General features: G+C 40.9%; 1 protein-coding gene and 3 pseudogenes across 10 annotated transcripts in view; 2 read left to right on the forward strand and 2 right to left on the reverse strand.

Moving 5' to 3' along the window:
• NUP210L (nucleoporin 210 like) overlaps positions 1-25,260 on the reverse strand; it is a 103,688-nt gene that overhangs the window by 17,545 nt on the left and 60,883 nt on the right. For 7 of the 10 annotated variants that reach the window (XM_020887325.2, XM_070467375.1, XM_020887324.2 and 4 more), the window contains 14 exons: positions 23,525-23,717; positions 19,217-19,305; positions 17,888-17,992; positions 11,819-11,920; positions 10,162-10,290; positions 9,676-9,803; positions 8,840-8,972; positions 8,343-8,405; positions 7,807-7,986; positions 7,354-7,434; positions 7,134-7,265; positions 3,118-3,276; positions 2,088-2,179; positions 771-945 (listed from right to left, as the gene is read on the reverse strand). In XM_020887325.2, the coding sequence (XP_020742984.2) occupies positions 771-945; positions 2,088-2,179; positions 3,118-3,276; positions 7,134-7,265; positions 7,354-7,434; positions 7,807-7,986; positions 8,343-8,405; positions 8,840-8,972; positions 9,676-9,803; positions 10,162-10,290; positions 11,819-11,920; positions 17,888-17,992; positions 19,217-19,305; positions 23,525-23,717 (1,761 nt within the window). The remainder of the gene's footprint in view (positions 1-770; positions 946-2,087; positions 2,180-3,117; positions 3,277-7,133; positions 7,266-7,353; positions 7,435-7,806; positions 7,987-8,342; positions 8,406-8,839; positions 8,973-9,675; positions 9,804-10,161; positions 10,291-11,818; positions 11,921-17,887; positions 17,993-19,216; positions 19,306-23,524; positions 23,718-25,260) is intronic. The other 3 variants (XM_020887330.2, XM_020887329.2, XM_020887326.2) reach the window with 3 other exon arrangements.
• On the reverse strand, positions 3,283-6,758 carry LOC139035137 (cytochrome b-c1 complex subunit 10 pseudogene; annotated as a pseudogene).
• LOC139035136 (diablo IAP-binding mitochondrial protein pseudogene) lies at positions 12,077-15,553 on the forward strand (annotated as a pseudogene).
• Positions 12,791-19,698, forward strand: LOC139035135 (CAP-Gly domain-containing linker protein 1 pseudogene; annotated as a pseudogene).

Here is a 25,260-nt window from a genome sequence, read left to right on the forward strand (position 1 = left end):
TCTTTACCACTGTGCCACCTGGGAAGCCTCTTTTAATGATTAAAACAGCAGAAATATGAAGCAAAGCTGGAGTTTTTTGAGGAATGGATTGTATTTCCTCTTTTGTGAAGAGTGTCAATATTTATTGTTAAGTAATTGATAACTTATCAAGAATACTATAGACTGTGTTTTTGCACTATAACCGATAAAGTAAGGGAAGTAAAATACTGTGATACAGTAAGGGAAGTCCAGCTTTGAAACCTAGCTTTATCATTTCATATCTTCATTTAACCATTCAAGGTTTTATATTTCTTATCAGTTTAATAGGGCTAATGATGCTTGTATAATAGGGTTTTTGTGGTAGGTAAAAAAATATACATAAAAGGAGCAACACAAGGCAGAACATACTAGATTTTTAATGCCCCAAACATTTTGTTTGTTTTAGACTAACTTACTTCTACGGTCTCTTCTAATTCTAATTTTTTTTAAATGTCTAAAAACATTTAAAACATATCAAAAAGCCTAACTTTGATAGTAATAGTTCTGCATTTCTCCCATACCAATACTTTTGCCAAAGTTGCTCAGAAAACAGTCATACCATTTTGAGATTAATCTCTTTTATAACAAGGACTCTAAAGTTCACTTTAATTTGATGGTTCATGTCAAGATTGTCCTCTTATCTTACCGTTCATTTCTGACTTCCAGAGAAGTTTTTAGTTCTAAATAAAGTAAATCTGCCTCTTAAGGCCATGGTATTCTTTTTATTTTTTTGAGTAAGTCCCTGAACTCACCTGAACCCCAGTTATAGTTGTTTGGTTTACTCCAAAAGGTTCTGTAGAAGTGACTTCTAACACAGCAGTACCTGCAATGGAACCAGCTTTCAGGAGCCCTTCACCATCCTCCTCAATGACAGATGAATTAGGGAAACACTTGAGAACACGGGAACTCACAAAGGCGGCCCCTTCCCTAGGGAATAAATGGGGGCAAGTGGCATCTCTTGGGGGTTCTGACTGATGAGTAAAAAGGAGTAGCAATTGCCTAGATCACTGTTAGAGGCTGTACTCAGAAAACTGCTTCATTCTCCTTATTGTGTAGTTATTTGTTCCTCAGGTAAAAGTCAGCTTTTGGATTATGCTTAGCTCCTTAAAAATCAAATACTATTACATATTTATCATCAAGAAATTAGTGAAAATAATTAAAAACAGGTATAGTCAGCTTTTCATACCTGCAGGTTCTGCAAACACAGATTCAACCAAGTACAGACTGAAAATTTCAAAAAGTTCCAGAAAGCAAAATATGAACTTGCCTTGGACTGGCAACTATTTACATAACATTTATATTGTATTAGGTATTATAAGCAATAGAGATAGTTTACAGTATACAGGAGGACGAGCATAGGTTATATACATTATAACCTATAAATGCACTATAAATACTATACCATTTTATATAATGGATCTTTGAGTCTGCAGATTTTGGGGGCAGGGGTGGGTCCTGGAACCAATCCTTGGTGGATGCCAAGGGACAACTGTATTCAGACAAATACTTGTACATGAGTGTTCACAGCGGCACTATCCACACTAGCTAAAAGGTGAAAACAAACCAAAGGTCCACCAATAGACACTTAGGTAACAAAACATAGTATATTCATACAATGGAATATCCTTCAGTCATAAAAAGGAATGAAGTACATGCTACAGTGTGGATGAACCTTGAAATTACGTTAACTGCAAGAAGTCAACACAAAAGGTCACATTGTATGATTTTATTTACATGAAACATACAATATTTAAATCCACAGAGACAGCTGATTAGTGATTGCTCGGAACTGAGAGGAGAGGAGAATGGTGAGTGACTGTTTAATGGGTGTGGGTCTCTGGTGATAATGAAAATGTTCTGAAACTAGAGGTGATGGTTGTACAATACTGTGTATGTACTAAACACCACTGAATCAGACAATTTAATTTTATGTTATGTGGACTTCACTTCAACTAAAAAATTTACTTGTGGGTTAGAAAAATCACCTAGAAGGCAATTTCTTTTCATGTGCAGTGTTTCACTGAGGGTAAAGTTAGATCCTAGCCTATCTTCTTCTCTATTCTCCTTACCTGTTGGTATGGAGTTTGAGCTGAGAATTCATGGGCATCAGAATTTGTTCAGGTTGGCACTCTGGATAGAAAAGTTGAAGTTTTTCAAACACCTGGAATGAGAAAATGATGCTGTCCTCATTTCTGGAAAAGACAAATGATGACCTTTACTCACAAATGGACAAACTACAAATCAAGTCTGCCTGACTGCAATTGAGCCCAAGTTCCACAATATTGCTTTCCAAAATGAGCCAGGCATTTAAAACATATTTAGGTAGTCTAGAATATATAACCTAACATAGCCTGTTTCTGTCTACAAGGGACTAGGCATAGTTTGCACTTACCACATCCCCTATATTACTTAGATATTAGTATAAAATGATTTTGAAATTTCTAATTTTAGTTCTAGTAATCTAAAAAGAGATTTGAGAATGAAGAACCTATAGTATTAAATTAGCAAGGGCACTATTTAGGTCTTCTACTTCCCAGTAAAGTGCTTTTTCCTTTACCCCTAACTGAATCAGGGAACCAAAGCCAAAACAAAGGATAAAAAGAAAAGAAAAAAATTAATCCCAAATTCAGAGGTAGAGAAACTTATTTCCTCTACACAAAATATATTTTTTCTTTGAATTCTAAAAACAGTAGGGCCATTTAACTTTCAGCTTGAGACCATCTATAGAAACTTCATACTCATACCTTACCAGATGTTAGGACAGGATTTCATTCTACCTGTGAATATAGCTAAGTGGAATGTATCATAATATCTATGTTAGGCAGAACAAATCAGAAATCAATTCCTCTTTAGTTATCGTGGTGTTTGTATACTATTCATTGTGTTGGAGTTGAATGCATGTGTTGTAGTTTGTAAGGTCAATACTCATAGACAAACAATAAGCAGAAATAACAAAGATCTAGAAACCATAAGCCTATTTTAGAGATCCCTCTAGCAATTTCTCTATCTCTATCCAGACAAAGCTCTTCATGGAATATTAGAGAATATAACTTTCTTCTCCTTGATAAACAAAAACAAGATTTAGGTTTGGGACCTTACCAGGATCTGAACTTCATCAGACAATTCTAACAAATTCCGCTCGAACTGTCCAGATGAACTATTCATACAGCGGACAGTGACTTTGATATTGGTCCGACCAGCTGCTTTTGTGTGGACAACCATGGCAAAGTTATTCTCTACTGGGAGTTGCAGAAAAACCTAGACAGTAAAGGGATGGATTAAGAAATATTCACGAATAAACACTGTGCCCTTCCCTCTTTGTTGAAAATAGCTATCCAGAAGAATTAGAGTTTCAGGCTTATTTTCATTCTTCATTTTTAAAAATTTTTTAAAACTTATTTGTTTATTTATGGATGTACTAGGTCTTCACTGCTGCACATGGGTTTTCTCTAGCTGCAGATAGTGAGGGCTAGTCTCTAGCTGTGGTGTGCAGGCTTCTCTCTGTGGTGGTTTCTCTTGTTGAAGATCATGGGCTCTAGGATGCATGGTTTTCAGTAGTTTTGGTGCAGCAGTTTAGTTGCCCCATGGCATTTGGGATTTTCCTGGACCAGGGATTAAACCTGTGTCTCTTGCATTGGCAGGAGGATTCTTATCCACTGTGTCACCAGGGAAGCCCATTCTTTTTTTTCTTTTGTGGCCACACGACACAGCTTGTGGGATCTTAGTTCACAACCAGGGATTGAATCCAGGTCCCCTGCAGTGAAAGCACCAAGTCCTTATCACTGGACCACCAGGGAATTCCCACAGGGCTTACTTTCATATTTGTTTCTTTTCATATTCCCAGCAACACAGTCACCTCTAAAGTACCCTTCTGTGTTCAGTGCTCAACTAATTCTGGGAAGATTCCTATACAAGAATTCTCATCTTGAAGTCAATTAATTGATAGGAGAAGAATGCAAATGAAAAAAAGGGGTTTTCTAAATGGGTTGAGACAGTAGAGCCTGAGATGAGAGAGAGGTTAGGCAATCTATTCCTGGAGTTCACAGTGATAGCAAGTGAGGAAGAGGACAAGAAAGGGAAGCCACTGTTTAGGACGATGTTAAAACTAGCTGACAATTTCTCTATTTGCTTCACTTCCATTCTAGTTTAGACTACAAGAGGATTAGACCTTGACAGACTTCTGGTGGGAGAGAAGGGAGGTCCAACACTAAGGCAAATGTTGAAGTAGGCACTCGCCTAACTTTTTGGCAATTTCACTCCTATTATTCATTTCATGTCCTGTCTCCTCTGCCTTTTTACTGTCTGGAGCCCTCAAGACCTTCCTTTGCTCACTTGACTCAGGAGTTCCAAATTCCAAAATCACCTTTCCCTCCACCCCTACATAAAAATTCCCGTTTCCCTTGTGCAGATTTTGATCAATTGTCTGGAAGGAAGTTTTATGCTAAATAATAAGTGTTTTATAATTGTTTAATTCAACTGAATTTCTAAATGGTGACACCACAGTGCAGGAAGTCTACCTTGTAGGACATTAGAGACCTTTCTTCCTTTTTTGCTGCAAAAAAGTTTTAACGTTTCCATTTGGTCCAAGGTTTAGGAGAGGGCTCCAGGATAGTTGAAAAGCTGCCTAGTGGTTATAGAGAAAGGCTTCTGTTGTCATGCAAAAGTCCTGACACCAGAGGGGCTCCTCAAAGGCTGCAGGGCTCCAGAGGCTCCAAGTCATGCTAGAGGGTGAGCCTTTAGAAGAGATACCCACCCAATTCAATCTGGGGACCAACCAGCCTCTGGAGGTTGGTCAGGTGATCACCATTTTCTTGATGAGTTTCCCTCTTCATCTAGGATGCAGCTCTCTAAGAAGTCACAGAGATGGGGGTCTGCATGGGCAGAACCCAGGTCATGGAGATCCAAAAGGGCCTGGATCATGTTCTTCTCCATGAGTGCAGAGGCTTCCAAAGGATTCTGGGTTTTACCCACTCACCTTCAGATGCTACTGCACATCTTGAAAGAGGGTGTAGCCACTGTGCTGGTTTTGCATTTTCAAGAGATGCTTGTAGCCCTCGCCCTTCTCATCAGCCAATTAGTGGAAAAACTGGCCCATGCCCTCCAGAGCCGCACTGTGGAAAAAATGGCCCATGCCTTCCAGAGCCACATCATTGCAGTTGAAACAGAAGCCCACAGAGAGGTAGGTGTAGGAGGCCTACAGATGCTTGTTGACCAGGTGGTTGATGATAGCCTCCATGTCAGTGGAATAATGCTGACAAATATGGGAGTTCATAGTTGATTGGTAATAAGGAGTTAAGCCCAAAAAATGATGTTGGCTGGTCCCTGGTGATCGTGGACAGCTAAGTGACTGATTCCAGTGGTTGCGACTGGAGAAAAGGTTGGCAGGTGGTAGGAGGCGGGGGCAAGGGGGTGTCCTTGGGCCTGTTCCATCCAAGCACTGTTGAAGCAAGAAACAGATCCACGGAACTGCCAAATACACTGCCCATTATAGACCTTTGTATTTGCCCATTTCATCACCCAGTTTGTCTATGTGAGGTCAAAGGCTGGGGAAGAAAATCTTTGTGTAGCTCTCAATCATTTCTTCTGTTAGAGAAAAGAGTGCTTCTTTAGACAAGAAAATTAAAGGAAGGAAAAAGTAGAGCGGGTGCTAATAAGGCTTATGCCATCCCTTCTTTTCACACAATTCCTATTTGCTATCCCTTTTTTTCCTATTTGGAAAAAAAAGCCAAATCCTTCTGCAGAACTCTACCAAACTAAGTATCGTTCTATCCCTTTTCAGTTCCAAGTATAACCAGGCTCTGTGCAGTCCATGACAGAAGACCCAACCACTAGAGTTTCCTTAGAGTATAGATCTAGTATATTTTCAGAAAATTGGAAAATTTTTAGTTTTTCCATACTTTTCTTTTTAACTGGCTCCAGAAATGACTTACTAATTGTAGCTTCTATAACCCCTCTGATTTCTTTTAAGGTCTAACTCTAATTCTTTGTTTTTGTAGGCACTGAATTGTGACCTTCTGGGTATCTTGGCCCCAGGTTTCTTCTTCCAAAGGTAAAGTCCAGACCTAGGTGGCTGCCACTGATCCTGGACCATCTTGGGTGGGTGCCATTAAACTGATGATCAGGTAATAATGTCATGAAGTAGGTAAAATTTGTCGGTAGTATCCACCTCATTTTTTTCTTTTTTTTTCCAGATTTCAGAGTAAGTGCTAAATGCATTCAAATATAAAGGCTATTTAAGATTCATCTTGCATTGTGGATTTCCTCAGTGGCCATCTTGAGGGGCTTTGGGCATTTCAAATGCAACAGGTGCTGAATCTGGAGGAGCCGGTACAACCATGGAAGAACAGTTTAATTAACTGTCCTTAAATTTGCCATTGATATAAGGTACTCAGTCCAGAATCAGTTGCCAGTTGGTGGCCCACACAAACCCTATGGCACCCACAGCACCCTACGTGCGCGAGGGAAGATTCCAGTTCTTCCCCAGCTCCTAGTAGCATGGGCCCAGAAATGTGCTCAGCATCCAGCTTTCTTAAGTCTTAATGTCAACTGCCCATCATGCAGTACAAACATGATTATTAATATAATTAAGTATGTCTGAGTATGTTGAAAGATTATATCACATATTTAAACTCTATGTATAAATACTTTATATTCATAATATGTTATTCATGTAACACACAGTTATTTGTTCACAAATGCAACATTATACAACAGCAAATGTATCAAAGGAAGCAATGCTTTCTTAAGCATTACTTTCTTAAGAGCTCTTTCCAGCAAAGTATGCTAAATTTAAACTCTATGTAAAAATACTTTATATTCATAATATGTTATTCATATAACACAGTTATTTGTTCACAAATGCAACATTATACAACAGCAAATGTAAGCATTGCTTTCTTAAGAGCTCTTTCCGGCAAAGTATGTTAAATATTGTGTAGTATTATCTGAATACTCAAATTTGGATTCTTCATATGATTTTCAGGTTTATAGCATTCACAGAACAATCAGAAAAAGAGTAAGTAATAATGCTATGTAGTTTAGAAGGAAGTCAGTCTAAAAACAAGGATGGAATAAAATAAACCCCTAAGGTAATATATTAACAGATATGTTCATACCTCTGAATGCCTGGGCACTAAATCCAGCACATCCCTTTTGCTCATGGACCAGTGGAATGTGAGCCCAGGGTTGGCACTGCTGAAGGAGAAAGGGGTCTGGGTACTGGTCACTCCCATGACATAGACTGGCATCTGAAAAGGAAGAATGGTTTTGTGCTACACCTCCTGTCCAGCTGGTATTATCAACGTAATGAACCTGGAACAGAACCATCATACTGACCTCAGTAGCTGTGATGAGTCGAGTTGCAGCTGCAAGGATCCTAACAGCCCTCAGCTGTACAACCTCAATCTGTACTTCATCCTGCTCAACAGGGTAGAGAGCAAGCTTAGGCTAAGAGGGAGTGTCTGTGGGGTAGACAGAGATGCTTATGACAACTCATTTGATTGTTGTTGTTTGGAGCATTCAACAACAATGACAACAAAAATATGCAATATATATGCGATTTTTGTTTTTGCTTTTTGGGGGGGGGATTTTTGTTGTTGTTCTTGAAACAATTTCTTAAGCATAGGGACTATGTCTCATAACAATGTCAAATACTCAGTGGGTTTTTCACTAAAAATCTCATATTTCCCATGGGCTACTGACACCCTCCCCATCACTATTTCCTCCTCTACCTCCCAATATGACTCCCAGATGCAAGAGCAGAAGCAGAGCAGAACGAAGAACCGATACCTGGGAAAACACAATGACTTTTCCAGTATCTTCATTTACTGTCTGAATGGTGCCATGGACCACAGCTCTGCCAACTACCTTCCCTGTAACTTGGCCCCTCCTATTAACAACAGCCACAGTCTGATTACTGATGGAGAAATGAATGATAGATTGAGGCTGAGGGCCACCTTCAGACATCACCTGAAATTTAAACACACCAATGAATGCTGGAGTTTGAGGAGAAGTCACATCTCCTTTTCCAACATTCTGTCTGAGCAACTGAACTTCATCTTCCCCCACTTTTCAACCAGCATATGCCATATCAGCTCAAATGCAGAGGAAAAAGAAGTGCTATAAATAATCCATGGGATTCCAAGAAGTAGTTCATACCACGATTATCATAGAACAAAGAAAATACTAATTTTCTTCTTTATCAGATCCTGTTGTACTTGGTTGACAGGGGACAAGGGAATGCCAACAGGAAGAGGTGTATATGTGTATTGGGGTGGGGCAGAGGTGGGATGAAGACAAAGGCTCATTTTTGGCTTTAGGATCACCTGCATCATGTTAGTTGGAATCAGTGTCATTTTCTCCGGAACAAGTCTAAATGGAGGAAACACCTTGAAGGAGAAAACCAAAAGGACAACAGTGGTTAACTAGAGTTAACTTCACAACAAATGATCATGCAGCTTAGTCTAAGGGAAAAAAAAAATCTTAATTATGTACAATGAAGTTGTATACAAAGACAGGTATTTTATTTTATAAACACAAACTTTCATTTTAATAGCAAAAAAATTATAAATTACTTAAGTGAAAATGCTTAAATAAGTTATTGTGTATCTGCTCACTGGAATAAAAGTGGTCATTAAAATTATGTTTACAATTACTTTTTTTGGCCATACTTCACAACTTGTGGGATCTTAGTTCCCCAACCAGGGATTGAACTCATGATGTAAGCAGTGAAAGCATGGAGTCCTAACCACTGGATATTTATAAAACTTGTACATTTATAAACAAGATGAAGTATGAATTTTGGATGAGATAGCTTCCTTACTTCAATTTGCCGAGGGGTTGATGTGAATTTTCTCCCCATCTTGTCCCTGGCAATAGCTACAAGTGTGGTTTGCCCAACAGTGATAGCTCGAAGGATATAATTTTCAGAGTATTCATCTTGTTCCTCCATTAGCCTGAAAAGACCCATGAATTTCTAGGTGAGAAAGATTTGTTTTTAAGATTGGCCAGTTATACATCTTTCTAAGATGCTTGTGGGATCTTAGTTCCCCAACCAGGGAATGAACTCGGACACATAGCCCTTAGAGTACAGAATCCTAATCACTGGACCCCCAGGGAATTCCCAATCTTCTGCTCATTTTACCCCAGGTTAAAAGGAACTGCCAGAAAATAACTTTCAGAGTCAAGACAAAGTTCAGAGCAATGGCGGGAAGCTCCTGAAGGGCAAATACTTGTTCTAAGTCTCCAAAGGAATAAGGGCAATATAAACATAGCCTGGCAAAACTACAAATACTAAATTGCCTCAGAATTTCTGTATTTTTTCTTTTGCAGAGGGGAATACCAGTGCCTCTACTTCTAGATAGAGTTTTTGAAGGTCCTCAAGCCTGAAGCATCCCCAAAGTATATCATCCAAGAAGTTCCATAAAATAGAAATGTTAATGAGACACATATTAGTCCCAAAACAAGACATCTGAGGATGTGGAAGGGGTATTTTGTCAAGAGTTGAATACGGGAAGAGAATGTGGGCTGAAAGATACTGTGACAAAAAAGGAAAGAAGAAAATCTGAAATAACCTAAGGGAGGGATAACCAGGCTACCAGGAGGGATATTCTCATGAAAATAAACTTAAGGAGAAAGAAGTACTGAAATGGTACTTACGCCAGGGTCACAATGGCAGAAGCCAATTGCAATTTGAGCTCCATGTTTCTGAAGTATTTATTTTGGAATGGGCGTTTGGAAGAGCCAAGAACCCTCACAGTTACTGACACAGTTTTACCTATTTCAACCTGGTAGATAAAAATAAAAATTAAAAAAGAAATTAAAAGGTAATTTAGTAAAGCTGTCTCATTTACCTAGGGCAGTTTAATGCAGAGGTGGCAAGCCCTTTGGTTCATGCTAAATGTTCTTGATCAGCCTTTGAGCAAGTAAGTGTAATCTATGTGTATTCTTTTAAGCTGTTCTTTAACACTCTATCTTCATCATGATTAATGTTGGAATGGTGTTCTTTAAGGGCAGGTATTTCCATTAACATTATCAAAGGGCCTGGCAAACACACACAGTAGCTGAGCACAGACTATCTTAAGTGACACTAGTGAGTGAGAAAGACACCTGCTTCCCTTAAGAGATAAAGCAAACATTTCTCACCTTATCAATCAGATCAAGCTCCAGCTCTTGTATGTCTGACACCCTTAGGTGAGCCATTGCTGGGCCCAAGAAAGCCAAACACAGATCATAGACTTCCAAGGTGAGAATTCCAGGATGTAAGGGAACTAACTAGAGGGAAGAAGATTGCAGCTGGATAAAGAAGTAAACATGCTCCAAGCATAATCAGAGCAATTATTTCCATCCAAAGTAGAAAATACAGTATCTTATTTTCTTTGTGATAGAAACTCTGAGAAGTCACATTATAAGTTTCAGGCATAGCATAATATGTCCCCTTAAAGTGATGCTTCAGTTTGTGGCAAAATATGTACCCTTAACAAATATTTATTAATGATAAAGAGAAGAGTTAAAATTGATTGATTTCAAGCAGAATCCAACGTTCATATCCAGTTTTTAAATTCTGAACAGGGAAAGGATTCAGGAAGAAAACCAGGGACATTTACAGTGCAATCACGAGTAGGGAGAGAGAGCACAGGGTGGATCGATGCTTCGTTTTTCCTTCTTGTGCTACACACAGCTCCTGCACAGCAGGATGGTTTTTACATCCTTTGCTGGCATGCAGGGCCTCAGTCTCCCCATTCAAAAAGCAACATTATGACTACAGTAAGTTAAATTCCTTTGAGCTCTTTGAAGGAAATAAATACATATGTTAAGGTACACTTTTTTTTTTTTTTAAGGTACACTTTTTATTACTGCAAGTCAACTAAAAGAAAATCCCTTGGCATATTGACTATGGAGCCAGATTAATATTTTGAGTTGCCATGTCTGGCTGAAAACACCATATACTCAGGTTATAAAGTCAACAGTATATTTAACTATGCACACAGTTCTATGCTTTGAAATTTATAAAAAATTAACCTTCTTTTTAAATTTTTTATTTATTTTTTGATTGGTGGACCATCACTTTACAATTTTGTGTTGGTTTCTGCTGTACAACGTGTATCGCTCATAGTCTTATATCTATCCCTTTCCTCCTGAGCCGCCCTCCCCTCCCGCCACCCACCCCTCTAGGTCATCACAGAGTTCCAGGCTGGACTCTGTGTTATTTAGTAACTTCCCACTAAGTATCTTCTTTACACATGATTGTGTATATATGTCAATATCACTTTCTCAATTTGTCCCACCCTCACCTTCCCCAACTGTGTCCGCAGAATGGTTCTGTTCATCAGAACCATTTTTCTAAATTCCCATATATATGCGTTAATATATGATACTTGTTTTACTCTTTCTGAACCTTGTTTTAATGGAAATCTTATAGTTAGATGTCTCCTACACTGTTTCTATTCAATCAGAACCAAAAATTTCCCCATATTATATGCTATTCTAAGTCGCTCAGTCGTGTCCAACTCTTCGCAACCCCATGGACTGTAGCCCACCAGGCTCCTCTGGCAATGGGATTCTCCAGGCAAGAATACTGGAGTGGGTTGCCATTTCCTTCTATAGGCAGTTACAAAAAAAAAAACAAAAAAAACACAACTCATTTTTTTGTTTAAGAATCTACATAGGTTAAAAAAATAAAATGACACAAATGTTATTGTTTGTAACAAGTTTGAAATGCCCAATAAAGTTTTTCCAATCCTTCTCCTAAGAATGAGCTTTGACCTGAGACCGTCGATCTGGGTATATTTCCAGAACTCACCTGGACAGAGCTTTCTGCTTCCAGGTAAGTGATGGTGACAATATCTTGCTCACTACTGTTGACTAAAAAATAACCAGATCCTTCCACAAGGCTAAATATTTCCTATGGAAAAATCAAGACAAATAATATTCCATTCCCTTTGGATTATTACTATTTCAAAGAAAATAATTTCTACTTACCTAAGAAAGAGTATGACATTAAAAGATTAAAATCTGGTCCAATCCCGACTGCGCTCTCGGGCGGGGGCGTGGTCATGGGACTAAGCCCTCTCAAGAGGCGGCCGCTCCCCGCCCCCTGCTCGCGCAGTGCGTTTACTGCCGGCGTGTGCTTCTGGAGTCCTGCCGCCGCGGAATGGCGGCTCTACAGAGTTGCCTTTCTCGGAGCGTATCCTCGCTTTTCAGGTACAGACAGTGTGTTCCTGTCGTGGCTAACTTTAAGAAGCGCTGTTTCTCGGAATTGATAAGACCATGGCACAAAACGGTGGCTGTGGGATTCGGGGTCACTCTGTGTGCAGTCCCTATTGCCCAGAAACCGGAGCCTCATTCTCTTAGTAACGATACATTAATGAGGAGGGCTGTGTCTTTGGTAACAGATAGCACCTCTACCTTTCTCAGACCGCATATGCATTGATTGAAGCAATCACTGAATATACTAAGGCTGTTTATACCTTAATTTCTCTGTACCGACAATACACAAGTTTACTTGGGAAAATGAATTCACAGGAGGAAGATGAAGTATGGCAGGTGATTATAGGAGCCAGAGTTGAGATGACTTCAAAACAGCAAGAGTACCTGAAGTTGGAAACCACCTGGATGACTGACATCAGTCTTTCAGAGATGGCAGCAGAAGCTGCCTACCAAACTGATTTAACCCAGAGACTGACTGCACTGTAGCATCAACCACAGTTGTATCAAAGACAAGGGAAAGATAGTGGCAACAGGCAACGGAGAGAAAGCTCTAACATAGAAGGCAATGAGTATGCTAAAACCAAGCAGGCTTAAGGCCCCCACCAAGATCCTGAAGCCTGGAAGCACAGCCTTGAAGACACCTGCTGCTGTTGTCGCTCCAACAGAAAACACACCATCCATTGAAAAAGCCTCAAGCACTCCGTCCTCTGAGACACAAGAGGAGTTTGTGGATGACTTCCGAGTTGGGGAGCAAGTTTGGGTGAACGGGAATAAGCCTGGGTTTATCCAGTTCCTGGGAGAAACCCAGTTTGCACCAGGCCAGTGGGCCGGGATCATTTTGGATGAACCCATCGGCAAGAACGACGGCTCGGTGGTAGGAGCTTGGTACTTCCAGTGTGAGCCTCTGAAGGGCATATTCACCCGGTCTTCAAAGCTGACGAGGGAGGCGCGGGCCGGGGCTGAAGCTGACGGCCCGCAGACGACTCCCGCTGCCAGGGCCCCTTTGCCTCAGTCCACTTCGGCAGTCAGCATGGCGTCCTCGTCCCGAGTCACCCCCTCATATATTCCCCGCAGACTGTCCCAACCCACTGCAAAAGAACCTTCAGCTGCATCTCAGATCAGCAACTTTATGAAAACCGCCAGCAAATCTATCTACAACCTATCAGAGGCCGGCTCAATCAAGAAAGGAGAGAGAGAACTAAAAAATCGGAGACTGAGTATTGGTTGGTGGCACGAAGGCTGGTGTAGTCCGGTTTCTTGGGGAGACAGACTTTGCCAAGGGGGAGTGGTACGGCGTGGAGTTGGATGAACCTCTGGGGAAGAATGACAGGGCTGTTGCTGGAACAAGGTATTTTCAGTGTCAACGCAAATACGGCCTGTTTGCTCCGATCCACAAAGTCACCAAGATTGGCTTCCCCTCCACCACGCCAGCCAAAGCCAAGGCCGCGGCAGTGAGGCGAGTGATGGCAACCACGCTGGCCAGCATGAAGTGCAGCCCATCCGCCTCCTCTCTCAGCTCCATGAGCTCCATGGCCTCCTCCGTGAGCAGCAAGCCCAGCTGGACAGGACTGTTGACCGAAACCTCCTCCTGTTACGCCAGGAAGATCTCCGGCACCACCGCCCTCCCGGAGGCCCTGAAGGAGAAGCAGCAGCATATTGAGCAGCTGCTGGCCGAACGAGATCTAGAGAGGGCGGAGGTGGCCAAGGCCACGAGCCACGTCGGGGAGATAGAGCAGGAGCTCGCCCTGGCCCGGGACGGACATGACCAGCATGTCCTGGAGTTGGAGGCCAAGATGGACCAGCTTAGAACGATGCTGGAAGCTGCCGACTGGGAGAAGGTGGAACTTAACCAACTTGAAGAGGAGAAAAGGAAGGTTGAGGACCTTCAGTTCCGGATTGACGAAGAGTCAATTACTAAGGGCGATCTTGAGGTGGCCACGGTGTCAGAAAAGTCCCGCATCGTGGAACTCGAGAAAGACCTCGCTTTGCGAGTGCAGGAGGTAGCTGAGCTGCGGAGGCGGCTGGAGTCCAATAAGCTGGCTGGGGATGTGGACATGTCACTGTCCCTCTTGCAAGAGATCAGCGCCTTGGAGGAGAAGATAGAAGCCACTCATAGTGACCATCAGAAAGAAGTCGCTTCTCTGAGGTAGCATTTTGGAGCCTGGGAAGAAACACACCAGAAGGAGTTAAAGGCTCTGCAGGCCGCCACAGAGAAGCTTTCCAGTGAGAATGAGTCCCTGAAAAGCAAGCTCGACCACGCCAACAAGGAGAATTCAGACGTGATCATCCTGTGGAAGTCCAAGCTGGAAACAGCCATTGCGTCCCACCAGCAGGCCATGGAGGAGCTGAAGGTGTCCTTCAGCAAGGGGGTTGGCACCGAGACAGGTGAGTTTGCGGAGTTAAAAACGCAGATAGAGAAGATGAGACTAGACCACCAGCAGGAAATAGAAAAGCTGCAGAACAGACAGGACTCGGAAAGGTGTGCTCACATGAAAGAGCTCGAAGCCCTAAAGGCTAAGCTGATGCAAGTCATTAAAGAGAAGGAGAACAGTCTGGAAGCCATCCAGCCGAAGCTGGACAAAGCGGAAGACCAGCACCTAGTGGAAATGGAGGACACCTTAAACAAACTGCAGGAAGCCGAGCTAAAGGTAAAGGAGCTAGAGGTGCTACAAGCCAAATGCAATGAGCAAACCAAGGTTATTGATCATTTTACATCACAGCTCAAGGCTGCCAAAGAAAAGCTCTCGGATCTTGATGCACCTCAGAAAGCCAGCTCTGAAGGTAAATCGGAAATCGAGGACCTCAGACAGGAGCTCAAAGCAGCTAAGAAACGGATTAAAAGCTTAGAGAGTGAAAAGGATGCTGAAAGCGGCAAGGCTAGTAGCATCACCAGAGAGCTGCAGGGAAAAGAGCTAATGCTTAATAACCTTCAGGAAAACTTGAGCGAAGTCAGCCGAGTGAAAGAGGCTTTGGAAAAAGAACTGCAGACTTTGAAAGAAAAGTTCGCTGATGCTTCAGAGGAGGCAGTCTCTTTTCAGAGAAGTATGCAAGATATGAAGGCAAAATTCAGAGAGAGAGATGAAAGGAAAGAGCAGCTATTAAAGGCGAAGAAAAAACTGGAAAATGACATTGCAGCAATAATGAAAATGTCTGGAGACAATTCTTCTCAGCTGACAAAAATGAACGACGAACTATGTCTGAAAGAAAGAGATGTAGAAGAATTACAGCTGAAACTCACCAAGGCTAACGAAAACACAAGCCTCCTGCAGAAAAGTATCGGGGAAGTAACTCTCAAAGCCGAACAAAGTCAGAAAGAAGCAGCTAAAAAGCAGGAGGAAGAAAAGAAAGAACTGCTGAGAAAACTGTCATACCTGGAAAAGAAGATGGAAATGAGCCGCAACGAGTGTCAAGATCTGAAAGCCAGGTACGAGGAAGCCAGTTCTGAGAGCAGAGCCAAGCACGAAGAAGTCCTGCAGAACCTCCACAAGCTGCTCCGGGACACAGAGGAGCGGCTGAAGGCCGCACAGGAGGAGAACTGCGAGCTGCTGCAGAAGCTGGAGGAGCTGGGGAAGCAAGCCGAAGGAGCCAAATTGGATACACTTAAAGACACCAACTTGAAAAACGTGGAAGAGCTGAACAAATCAAAAGAGCTTCTGATGGTATAGAACCAAAAACTAGAAGAATTAAAGAAAAGTGGAAACCTTGAAGCAGGCAGCAGCTTAGAAGTCCCAGCAGCTCTCAGCGCTGCAAGAAGAGAACGTGAAACTTAACCAGGAGCTGGGGAGGAGCAGGGACGAAGTCACCAGTCACCGAAAGCTGGAAGAAGAGAGATCTGTACTCAATAATCAGTTGTTAGAAATGAAAAAGAGAGAATCCAAGTTAATAAAAGACGCAGATGAAGAAAAAGCTTCCTTGCAGAAATCCATCAGTTTCACTAGTGCCTTACTCACAGAAAAGGATGCGGAGCTGGAAAAGCTAAGAAATGAGGTCACGGTGCTCAGGGGAGAGAACGCGTCCGCCAAGTCCCTGCATTCGGTTGTTCAGTCTCTAGAGTCTGATAAGGTGAAGCTTGAGCTCAAGGTAAAGAACTTGGAGCTTCAACTCAAAGAAAACAAGATGCAGCTCAGCAGCTCCTCAGGTAATACTGATACTCAGGCAGAAGAGGACGAAAGAGCCCAGGAGAGTCGGATTGGCTTCCTCAATTCAGTAGTAGTAGTAGACCTTCAGAGCAAGAATCAGGACCTCACGATGAAGGTGGAGATGATGTCAGAAGCAGCCTAGAACGGGGACGGGGATGACCTGAACAATTACGACAGCGATGACCAGGAAAAACAGTCCAAGAAGAAACCCCGCCTCTTCTGTGACGTATGTGACTGCTTTGATCTGCATGACACAGAGGATTGTCCCACCCAGTCCCAGATGTCTGAGGACCCTCCCCACTCTGCACACCACGGCAGTCGGAGCGAGGAACGCCCATACTGTGAAATCTGCGAGATGTTTGGGCACTGGGCTACCAACTGCAATGATGACGAGACCTCCCACCCAGAACTGGGCTCTCTCAGATGTGCTAGCATGTAGGCAACTGACCACCAGCATTTTGCGTGCAGAAAGAACAATAAAGGGGGGTTTTCACCTCTGAAAAAAAAAAAGATTAAAATCTGGAGAAGGAAATGGCAACCCACTCCAGTATTCTTGCCTGGAGAATCCCATGGACGGAAGAGCCTGGTGGGCTACAGTCCAGGGTCGCAAAGAGTCGGATACGACTGAGCGACTTCACTTTCACTTTCGACCATCAGCTGAGAAGACTTTCAGCTCTTGTGTTTGCTATTGATTGTTTTCTTGAGTTCTCAAAGACCTGTGACCATACTTTTTTTTAAGTTGCCTGTTTTCTAATTGCATCACTTTACACACTGTTGTCTAATAATATGTGGTATTTAGAATGCCTTCTTAATTATTTTGAGCAGCCATTGCCTGTATTTTCTTAGCACCTCCTTGGTTTTCTTACATGAACTCATCTGACAGGGAAATGCAGCTTTTTTTTTTTTGCCCTCTCTGCATACTGGACCGTCTGAGTCAGTGTTCTAACTAATCCCTGATGGTCTCTGAGCTACTGTTCTACCAGACTCAGTAGCTATGTGCTTCAGGAATTTTTCTGTAGAATTGGTCCTATTAGGAGACTTGGTGTCACCTTTGTTATCTTAAAAGCTGGTCCCTTCGCTAAGGCTCTTAATTTTTTGAAAACTTGATGCACTTGAAATTTGATGCAGCTGAAAAAAATTGGCAAGACTATTTAAAAATTGAGGGAAGCCATTTAAGAAATTGAAAAATAACTGCAAACAACATTGGGTAGTTGTGACTTTCAGTTCTGTATCAGTTGAATTTTTGTGCTCTTTTCCCTGTGTACGCGGTGGTTCTATTTTTCTCCAATAAAACTTTTTATTTAAAAAATAAATAAATAAATAAAAGATTAAAATCAATAGACCAAAGACCAAATATAATTATTAAAGTACTAGTGCTAAGGATACTTATTATATATACATTATATATGTATCAGTGATTTTTAACACATATGAGCTTTTTTATATTTATACTATTAATTTTAATAAGCTAGAACTCTCCCCTCCATCATGATTCCATTTAGCTAGAACCATACAGCTCCTACCTTCACATCAGGGTGGTTATAGATGGTGGCATTCTCAGGCAATACTGTTACATCATCTACCAGGAGCAGCTCCACAGCCGCAGATCTGGGCAAGTTGGAAAGTTCCTAGAAATGTAGGAAGAACCATGATGGTCAACACCAACTGTTAATTCCTCATCTCAGGGAGTGAAGAGTCCAGTACTCTTTCAAAAGCCAAAGATAGCACAATCATAAAGGTACATGATGTTCAGATTTACATCAGCTATATTTATAGACTATACCAGACCATCTGACCTGCCTCTTGAGAAACCTGTATGCAGGTCAGGAAGCAACAGTTAGAACTGGACATGGAACAACAGACTGGTTCCAAATAGAAAAAGGAGTACGTCAAGGCTGTATATTGTCACCCCGCTTACTTAACTTATATGCAGAGTACATCATGAGAAACGCTGGGCTGGAAGAAGCACAAGCTGGAATCAAGATTGCTGGGAGAAGTATCAATAACCTCAGATATGCAGATGACACCACCCTTATGGCAGAAAGTGAAGAGAAACTAAAGAGCCTCTTGATGAAAGTGAAAGCGGAGAGTGAAAAAGTTGGCTTAAAGTTTAGCATTCAGAAAACTAAGATCATGGCATCTGGTCCCATCACTTCATGGGAAATAGATGGGAAGACAGTGGAAACAGTGTCAGACCTCATTTTTGGGGGCTCCAAAATCACTGCAGATGGTGACTGCAGCCATGAAATTAAAAGACACTTACTCTTTGGAAGGAAAGTTATGACCAACCTAGATAGCATATTAAAAAGCAGAGACATTATTTTGCCAACAAGGTCCGTCTAGTCAAGGCTATGATTTTTCCAGTTGTCATGTATGGATGTGAGAGTTGGACTGTGAAAAAAGCTGAGTGCTGAAAAATTGATGCTTTTGAACTGTGGTGTTAGAGAAGACTCTTGAGAGTCCCTTGGATGGCAAGGAGATCCAACAAGTCCATCCTAAAGGAGATCAGTCCTGGGTGTTCATTGGAAGGACTGATGCTGAAGCTGAAACTCCAATACTTTGGCCACCTCATGTGAAGAGTTGACTCATTGGAAAAGACCCTGATGCTGGGAGGGATTGGGGGCAGGAGGAGAAGGGGACGACAGAGGATGAGATGGCTGGATGGCATCACCGACTCGATGGGCATGAGTTTGAGTCAACTATGGGAGTTGGTGATGGACAGGGAGGCCTGGCGTGCTGCGATTCATGGGGTTGCAAAGAGTCGGACACGACTGAGCGACTGAACTGAACTGAACTGAAGGAGCCTTAAATTTCAGTTAATTAATATTTTTCATATAACAGTCCCCACTTACCTTTGGACTTTTCTTCTCTGAATAGCCCACAAAATTGACTCCAATGAGTACAGTCCCTTTTATCTGATGTACTTTAAGGATCTGATGACCTGGAGACATGCAGAAAAATATCCTGTGAGAAACAATAACATGTAAAATACAAAAGGGTCCCCAGAAAACCAAACTCTACCATAATTTTTTCCAAATGGTATTTTATTGGAGGGAGAAAAAAAAAATCACACACACACACAGTGATTAGGGAAATATAAAAGAAAGAGAAAACTGGGGTTTTGTGCTGACTTTCCTGACCTTGGCAATGTTTATTTCTCAGTTCTTTTATTAAACAGGAGATCGATAGGCAAAAATCTAAAATTCTTTCCAGTTCTAATGGCTTGTGAGTCCAAAAATAAGCTGACAGTAGTGTATGGGGAAATTTTTGTTTGATTTAAAAATAGAAATGAGAAATAAAGAGAAAGTCCTTTGGGACTTCTTACATTTCTAAACTCTTATGTGTATGTAAATGTTATGTCAGTCCCTTACTCAAAAATTTTAAATGGCTAACTAGCCCTTATTAGAGCAATTAAAACTCCTTAAACTGGTATTTGAAACCATCTATAATCTGACCTTGCTTTACTCCTTTATTCTTTTCAATTTAACTAACATGAATCTGCCACTTTACTGAGGTCGATTCTTATTATATTCTCAACACATGATGATCATGCATAAATCTGCAGAACATTTTCTCACGATCTTACATTCATTCATTCAAAACAAAGATTTATTAAGGGTCTACTATATGTTAGGTACTATGGCAGTAATTAGGATACAGAGATGAAGACAACACTGTTCTTACCTTCAGCTTAGGAGGGTGGCTGAGAGGTAAACCAACCAATGCACTACAATATAGAAGTATGTACAAAGCACATAACACAGAATATATAAGAGCACAAAGAAGGAACATTCTCCTTAGACTGGGAATATAGAGGGACAGAAAATTCCTAGATTACTAGAGGAAGAGTTTAGCTAAGCAAAGATGCAAAAATTTAAATAAATAAATAAAGAGAGAGAAAATACAATTTATGCAAAGGAAAGAGGAATGACAAGGCTTGTCATGGTTAAGGATCTAAAGTCATTGAGTTTGAGAAAGATGTAGAAACATGTGGGTGGCAATAACAGGTGAAACCAAAGAAGCAGGTATGGGTTGGTATGTTAAGCTGCATGAAGTTATCCAGAAAGACACTGTGACAACACTGGTCACAGTACAGTCAGTAATTAAGAGTATACTATAGGCTATGATATCAGAGAACTTGTGGCTTCATCTGTTTATTGTTATGGTCTCAGGGCCTAAAACTCAGCCTAGAATATAATAAGAACTCGATAAATGTTTAATGAGTGAGTAAACTTACAAAACAGGGATAATATGTCAGTCTCCGATAACTGCAATGAGGATAACAAGAGAGAATGTATCAGACTTCCCTTATGGTACAATGGTTAAGAATCCACCTTCCAATGCAGAGCATGTGGGTTCAATCCCTGGTCAGAAAACGAAGATCCTACTTGCTGTGGGGCAACTAAGCCCAGGAGCCACAATACTGAGCCTGCCACTCTAGAGCGCATGCTCCACAAGAGAAGCTCCCCTCGTGCCGGAACTAGAGAAAGCCCAACTGCCACAACTGAGACCAATAAGAAATTAAAAGATAAAAATAAAAGAGTATATAAAGTATTTAATGTAGTATCTGGCATGTCATAAGAGCTCAATAAATTAGTAGACAAACTATTTTAAAAAGAATTTTAAGACAGAGTTTTGTATTTATACTTTAGAAGGATCATTCCGGACAGTAGTATGCAGGATGGATTAGACGGTAGGAGATACACGCTGAGATCAGTTAGGATGCAACTATGGTGATGTAGGATAGAGTTTATGAGGATATTAGTGATGAAGTTAGAGAAGAAAGGATAAAACCAAAAAAAATTAGAAAATAAAATGGATGGTATTTGGTGATTTATCATTACAGGGTATAACAAGCATCTCTTTCTTTCCTACCACTTTTTACATTAACTGTATCATATTATTGGTATTTATTTAATTTAAATTAATTAATTTAATTTAATTATTTATTTAATTTAAACATTATTTAATGTTTAGTATCATATACATATTAGTACTATGTTATAGTCTGTAGTTAAGCCCTTAAATTGAACCTGAGTATAAACTCTCTGCTGGAGGGAGCTTCTTCCCTGGTGGCTCAGAGGGCAAAGGGTCTGCCTGCAATGTGGGAGACCCGGATTCTATCCCTGGATCTGGAAGATCCCCTGGAGAAGGAAATGGCAACCCACTTCAGTTCTCTTGCCTGGAAAATCCCATGGACAGAGAAGCCTGGTAGGCTATAGTCCATGTAGCAAAGAGTCGGACATGACTGAACAACTTCAGTTTCATTTATAAACTCCTGGAGGGTAAGGAAAAGGTTAAAACTTATTTCTCTAATGTTTCTTTTTATTTTTTATTTTTGGCTGTGCTTGGTCTTTGTTGCTGTGAGCAGACTTTCTCTAGTTGTGGCCAATGGGGTCTACTCTTTGTTATGATGCATGTTGCGGAGCATGTGGTCTAGGTGTGGATTCAGTAGTCACGTCACATGGGCTTGGTTGCCCCGTGGCATGTTGGATTTTCCAGGATCAGGGATCAAACTTGTGTCCCCTGTAGTGGCAGGTGGATTCTTAACTACCACCAGGGAAGTGCCTCTCTGGTGTTTCTTACTCAATTGAATGGTTACCTAAATGGGAAAAGAATTTGAAAAAGAATAGATACATGTACATGTATAACTGAATCACTTTGTTGTACACCTGAAAACTAACACAACATTGTTAATCAACTATGCTCCAATATAAAATTCAAAGTTAAAAAAATAAATGGTGGGCTTCCTTGGTGGTCCAGTGGTTAAGAATGCACCCTGCAATGCCAGGGACATCAGTTTGATCCCTGGTCCAGGAAGATCCCATATGCTGTGGAGCAACTAAGCCCGTGTGCCACAAGTACTGAGCCAGCATTCTGGAGCCCATGAGCTGCAACTACTGAGTCCAGGCACTGCAACCACTGAAGCCTATGTGCCTACAGCCTGTGCTTTGCAACAGCAACAAAAAAGCCACTGCAATGAGAAGCCCGCATGCTGCAATAAAGAATAGCCCCTGCTGGCTGCAACTAGAGAAAGCCTGTGTGCAGCAACGAAGACCCACCACAGCCAAAAAATAAAATAAATAAATCTTTTTAAAAAAATGGTTACCAAATGTTCACACCAGAAACCTAAAATTACCCTTCTAACCATTTTCTTCTTCACTTTTGGGATTAATTTGTGGTAGATTGTTATATTGGGCTTCCCTGGTGGCTCAGTGGTAAAGAATCCGCCTCCAATGCAGAAGTGGGTTTGATCCCTGGGTTGGGAAGATTCCCTAGAGGAAGGCATGGCAACCCACTCTAGTATTTTTGCCAGGAGAATCCCATGGACAGAGGCGTCTAGAGGCCTACAGTCCATGGGGTAGCAGAGTCGGACCTGACTGAAGCAACTGAACATGCACTCAGATTGTTATATTAATGGCTTGCAGTGGTATCCATGCTCTGGAGTAGTCCTGGCCCACCAAGACTCTGGTTTTGGCCAGATGACTTGCTTTGGAGAACAGAATCTCAGCAAATGTGTTACCAGCAGAGGCTTGATGAGTGACTGTCCAAGAGGGCTTTTTGCCCTCTTAGAATTCCATCTTCTGCCTCCTGCTCTCTAAGTAAGTCTCACTCAACTTATCTAGTTCATTCTATTTCTTCTTTCTGCCTTACCAGAGTAAATGTTACTTTCTCAGGGCAGCCTTCTTTGATCTAAACTAGGTTAGGTTCTTCTGTTATAAATGCACCTCACATTTTCACTTCAGAACATCTAACACAATTGTAATGTTTAAAGTCTGGTGTTCCCAACTGGACTGTAAGCCTATGAGGGCAGAGGCTGTGAGTGTCTCATTTACCATTAAACCTCCAAGCAGAGGGCCTTACATGTAGAAGTCACTCAATAAGCACTGGCTAACAACTGAATACTATTTCCAAAGTTTTAGGCAAATAATAGGCAACCAGTCCATTTAATAATTAATTTAGTTTTGTGTTCTTGTGAGGAATGTTGGACTCTAGACCCTAACTTTGCAAACAAGGGAATTTACCTTTATGTCTTCTAAAAAATACAAAGATTGAAGATGAAAGGTGAGATAGGATAAATAAACTCTCATGCACAAGGAAATACTTAGTGCAAAACCATATAGTAGGTATATAAAAAGATTCATAAATGTTTACAATACCATGTAGCCGGGTCTGCCCACTGCCATCATCCTTTGCTACCATCTCCACTGAATTATAATTTTCAAAATGAGCTAGTGTTTCATTTAAGGATTTCCATTCTAGCATTAGTGAACTGAAATTATCAAACTTTCTCCTGTGTTGATCAAACACTGCCAGTTCTAGGACTGTATCTCTCAGGCTTGATACAGGAATCTATATGAAAATAAAAAGTAAGAAAAGAAAAAAACAATATCTCAAGAGGTGGCAAAATATTCCTGAAGATCATGTTTTCTCCCAATATTTTTTTACAGTTTTCAAAGGTACAGATATGTTAACAGAATGGTATAATGAACACCTATATACACTTCACCCCAATTCACCATTTGCTTTCTCTATCTCTGCCTCTACTTTTACACTCCCTGTGAGTGTATTTGTGCGGGTGTGTGTCTTTTTTTTTTTTTGCCAAATGATGTAGGTATCATGGCACTTTACCCCTAACTACCAAGGCATGCATTTCTTAAGAATAAGTAGCAAAAACTATGTTATGTATTATGTACTATAACATAACAATATTAACCTTAATTCAATGTTATATATTATACAGTCAATATTTCAATTTTCCCAAATGCCCCCAAATGTCTTTTATACCTGTTTAAAATTTTTTATATAAATTTGATTTTGATATTCATATACTCTTGGACAGGATGACCAGGGTGACTCAACATCATAAAAATTTCAGTTGTTCTGAGTTTATATATGAATTTAACATAATTCCAACAAAAATTTAAGGGAATCTATATCCACATAGACATAGATTTAAGGAAATTTATGTCCACAAAGCTGACAAAGAGGACAGAGAATAACACATTACAGAACTACTGCAGGAAAGTCACTGAACAAACAGCCACTGCAAACAACAATGAAAACCAGCATCACAAAACCTAATCAGTGGAAGAATCGGATTTCAGAGTTGCTACATCATTTTATTTTAAATGTTGGGTTTTCAATTAAAAATTATTACAAATGCAAAGAAACAAGAAAGTAGAATCCATACACAGGAAAAAAGAAAAAGGCAGTCAATAGAAACTGTCCCTGAGGATGCCCAGACATTGGACTTACTAGATGAAGGCTTTTAATCAACAGTTTTGTTCAAAGAACTCAAGAAGCCCATGTTTAAATACCTAAAGGAAAGCATAAATATGAAGTACCATCATATATAAAATATTAGTAAAGAGAAATTATAAAACAGAACCATAAAGGAATTCTAATTTGAAAATTATAATAATTGAAACGAAAATTTTACTAGATGAACTCAACAGCAGATAAGAGTAGGCAGAAGAAAACATCAGAACACTTGAAGATCAGTTCAGTTCAGTTGCTCAGTCATGTCCGACTCTTTGTGACCCCATGGACTGCAGCACAACAGGCATCCCTGTCCATCACCAACTCCCGGAGTTTACTCAAATTCAGGTCCAGTGAGTCGGTGATGCCATCCAACCATCTCATCCTCTGTCATCCCCTTCTCCTCCTGCCTTCAATCTTTCCCAGCATCAGGGTCATTTCCAATGAGTCAGTTCTTCGCATCAGGTGGCCAAAGTATTCGAGTTTCAGCTTCAACATCAGTTCTTCCAATGAATATTCAGGACTGACTTCCTTTAGGATGGACTGGTTGAATTTCCCTGCAGTCCAAAGGACTCTCAAGAGTCTTCTCCAACACCACAGTTCAAAAGCATCACTTCTTCAGCACTGACCTTTC

Source organism: Odocoileus virginianus, chromosome 5, assembly GCF_023699985.2.
Source record: "Odocoileus virginianus isolate 20LAN1187 ecotype Illinois chromosome 5, Ovbor_1.2, whole genome shotgun sequence".
In the NCBI taxonomy this organism is placed as follows: Eukaryota; Metazoa; Chordata; class Mammalia; order Artiodactyla; family Cervidae; genus Odocoileus; species Odocoileus virginianus.